At 71.9% G+C, this 274-nt stretch overlaps 1 protein-coding gene across 1 annotated transcript in view; it reads right to left on the reverse strand.

Moving 5' to 3' along the window:
- PANX2 (pannexin 2) overlaps positions 1-274 on the reverse strand; it is a 9,160-nt gene extending 8,886 nt beyond the window's left edge. Inside the window, exon 1 of the mRNA XM_007453891.1 lies at positions 49-274. Coding sequence (XP_007453953.1) covers positions 49-274 — 226 coding nt within the window. The remainder of the gene's footprint in view (positions 1-48) is intronic.

Here is a 274-nt window from a genome sequence, read left to right on the forward strand (position 1 = left end):
TGGCCCGGGAGGGCACGCGCCCCTCCCGCCGCGCGCCTCCGGCCTCACCTGCGAAGTTCTTGGTGAAGACCAGGGTGACCAGCAGGATGGGGACCAGCACGGTGCCGATGGTGACCACGCGATCGAACGGCAGCTCCAGCTTGAGCTGCAGCAGCAGCGCGGCCAGGGCGCCCGCCTTGTCGTCCTGCGCGCCGGGCAGGATCAGCTCGCGCAGCTTCTCGCCGGCCAGCAGCGCCGTCGCCATGTCCGCGGACGGCTCCAGGAGGTGGTGCAT

This window comes from Lipotes vexillifer, unplaced genomic scaffold (genome assembly GCF_000442215.2).
Source record: "Lipotes vexillifer unplaced genomic scaffold, Lipotes_vexillifer_v1.1 scaffold382, whole genome shotgun sequence".
In the NCBI taxonomy this organism is placed as follows: domain Eukaryota; kingdom Metazoa; phylum Chordata; class Mammalia; order Artiodactyla; family Lipotidae; genus Lipotes; species Lipotes vexillifer.